Raw genomic sequence first — 3,354 nt, forward strand, 5'->3', positions numbered from 1 at the left:
CAATTATTGCTACAGCGTTTTCAAGTGCAGACATCAAAACTGAATGTTTTTCTGGTAGTGGTCTTCCCCATGCTGCTATCTGAGGCAAAATAAGTTCCCTATTTTTACACAGTTTCCCTTGGTACATGTTCAGTTACTATATCAGGCTTTTTAACCACAACTCCAAAGACTCAGCATTGAGATGGTTATCTCTGATGGCACATCTTGCTGCCTCACAGCTCTTTTACAGAATCTAACATGTACAGAGCATACAATCTTTGTTCACAGACTTGTTACCGTGTGGTGACTTTTTTGCAGCTATAGTTGTTCAGTTTGATGACTCTGAGAAGAATATCATGTTCTCATTATTTTCTATTCCCATTTGTCTCTTCTCCAAATGTTACCAAACATTTGATTTCCTCTACACTTCTTTTCTATATATACAACATTCAACCACTCTTTGTTAACAGACAGTAAAACTCTGGATGCTTTTTGTTCTCTTAAATACATCGATGTTCCAAGACTTAAGGTATTCACATGCACATGTAATGTCTCCAACCAATCTTTAATGGCCTGTGTTTAGCTGCTATAACTCTTGGTCAGTGGAACTTCACATCTTTTGGGGGAGCAGTGTTTAAAGCATGGCCACCCTTGGATTTCTTCCCAGGGTTTGGCTAGTCCATGCCCCTTATTCCCAAAGCTATCACTCCCACTTCTTAAATCAGATAAGGGGCCTGCCACATCCTTTGGATTGTGGTCCAGAGACTGTCAAACACTCTGAAATCTATCCCTAATGGTCCTCCTCTTCTGTTTCACTGGCCACAGTAAATGCTTCCATTAATTTCACCACTTCACGAGGACACAACTAACACCAATTATGTACAGTGGAACCTAAATAGAAAATGAAAGGGAAACAATGTATCAAYTTTAATTAACCACAGGTTTTGTTGAAGGCTACTCACTAGCAAACAGTTTAGGCAGTCAGTGAATTAATTCTTTCATACAGTACAGCATGTACGTATTGGCAAGGAGTGAGCCCCTAATTACAGGTCACTGGCAGCAGCAGCTGTTACTGAGGCAACTAGCATACCCTATGGAAGAGCTGAAATTCTTTAGTCATCACTGGATAAATTGCTTGTGTTCACTACAGCAAGAAATATTTCTTTGGAATGTACCTCAAAAGAAATTCTTGCTCAGTATTAACATTTTTCAGACAAACTGAATAAAAGGCACTGTTACTCAAGTAGTACTTTTGTTGCCTCCAAGTGTTTAAAAAAAAAAAGAAAAAGAAAAAAATGTTTTTGAACAACTAGCTACTGTTTGCCTAAGAGGCTTCTTTGTTACCCCATAGTAATTTCATCTCTCCCTATAAAAGCTTACTTAACATAAAAACTGCTTATCTGAAGCATGTCTAGAGTCTCACCTTTATATCTATCTTTATATCTAAAATTATGTTAGTATAACATTATGCATTATAAAATTATACCATTTACTTCAGACATGTCTGAACAGCTAAATTTTCAAACTATACAAAAATAAAGTGTATGAAATCTTACAAAAGGAGGACATAAAGACATTAATAGCTAATCCAAAAAATATAACAATAACTTACACACAGCAGTAAGCATAAGCAATGTAGCCTACAACAGCTTTCAACAAACAGGACCTCTGAAACATGTCTGAAACAAGCATCAGCTAATATTGGAACATTCCCAAGCACAATGATGTTTCCAATTTATTATCTTTACCACAGTACAAACTTTTACAAACCAAATGTCCATTGTTTGTCAGTCTGTAAACAAAAGCTACTATCCCCCCTCCTCATTTAAGAGAGTGAATATTTTCAGTCCTCGGTCAAGTTTTATATCCATCACTTGCATAAGGAATCAAGAGCCTCTTCTCTTGTTAAATTATCTATATGTTTTATCAYACAGCCTGCAGTGAAGTAAAATCACAGTGAAAGTCCTGGGAAAAACATGATCTTTACAGCAGGACTTGACCCTTTCTAATAATAAATGCATCTAACAAAGCTTCCCATAATAAAAGCGTGGCATTTCCATTTCCAGAAATCAAGTCAATTAGAAATCCTAGGTTCTACTTAAAAATGCCAAAAGATCTAAAAGTGAAAAGATCCATCTTCTCAGTCACTTATAAGTCTTTCGGTTTCACTTGCAGAGAGACTTTTCCAGTCTGGAAAACGGTAGTGCAATTCAATTAGTTCTACATTTTATTTTCTTAAAGTCCAGAAGATAAATGTCCTAGCTCTATGGAAAGATAAGAAGATGCTCAGGTAAACAAGAAACTTTGGCAAGCCCAGGAAGGCTTACTAATCCATTAAAGCTTAGAAGTCCAAGGTGGCTTAAAAAAAGGTTTATGAATAAACTAAAAACCCAGAAATAAATAGGCAGAAATGACTGTAAACTGTCTGAACTTTTAATGATTTCTCCTTGACAGCTGGCATGATCTTTGACAGTAGAGTCAGTTAAATAGAGTTGACCTACAGAGCATCCCATTAGGGCATCCAATCTGGAACACTCAAATGGAATTACATTCGAAAGGTTTTAAAAAAATAGAGTTTTTATAACATTACTGTAGGTTTATTCTGCCCACCTCACTTATACTTCTTCTTAAAGAGGCTTTTTATTTTCGATGGCTTTTTGTTTTTTTCACCATTTTGGTACAGGTCCTGTGGGATACTACTTATTCTAGGGACAGAAGAGGCTTCATGGTTGGGTTTGCTGTCGCTGCTGGCTGAGGAACATGAGGTGTGGCGAGGCTTTGGGAGAGGGATCCCACTTGAAAGCTGGTTCATGCTGCAGGACTTCTCAAGTATTCCATTATACACTTTGCTTGCAGGACTAAAGATCATGCTCTTAGTTTCTGCCATGCCTACGCAGTCAGGAGATCCCCTGGAAATATCTGCAGTTAGAGAAGAGGAGTCTCCTATAGATGATTCTTCCAATGAGAGTTCTTCTCGGGATGCCTTCTGAGGCGAGAGTGTCTGGTACATCTCAAGACTTGATGGAGGAGACTGCTTCCTTCCAATGGATGAACTGAAGGAGTCACATTCTGAACCTGTTTCCTGTACTTCCCTGAGTCAGAGCAAACAAAGGAGAAACATCAAACCATCATTTCCTTCATGCAAATAAAAAAGGAAAACAATTTAGAATCAGTACCATTAGCCTGGATGCACCACCCACACATTTCCTCAGCAATGAACTGAGGAAAAATATTAAGTTGAATATTTTAACTTACAACATCTGGAATTTACTGTATTTAAAGAAAATCACATATATAACTGCATACTCCTCTGCTTTTGCAGGTAGGTTTTCTCTCACCTGTCTTTTTTCTTTTTTTTTTTTTTTTTTTTTTTTT

At 37.2% G+C, this 3,354-nt stretch overlaps 1 protein-coding gene across 2 annotated transcripts in view; it reads right to left on the reverse strand.

Moving 5' to 3' along the window:
* Positions 1 to 333: 333 nt before the first annotated feature.
* STIM2 (stromal interaction molecule 2) overlaps positions 334 to 3,354 on the reverse strand; it is a 36,220-nt gene continuing 33,199 nt past the window's right edge. The window contains exon 11 of one of the 2 annotated variants that reach the window (XM_026071108.1): positions 334 to 3,071. In XM_026071108.1, coding sequence (XP_025926893.1) covers positions 2,591 to 3,071 — 481 coding nt within the window. In that variant the 3' untranslated portion in view covers positions 334 to 2,590. The remainder of the gene's footprint in view (positions 3,072 to 3,354) is intronic. The other variant, XM_026071109.1, reaches the window with a different exon arrangement.

The sequence above is a fragment of the Apteryx rowi genome, unplaced genomic scaffold, assembly GCF_003343035.1.
Source record: "Apteryx rowi isolate R43461 unplaced genomic scaffold, aptRow1 scaffold_321, whole genome shotgun sequence".
Classification (NCBI taxonomy): domain Eukaryota; kingdom Metazoa; phylum Chordata; class Aves; order Apterygiformes; family Apterygidae; genus Apteryx; species Apteryx rowi.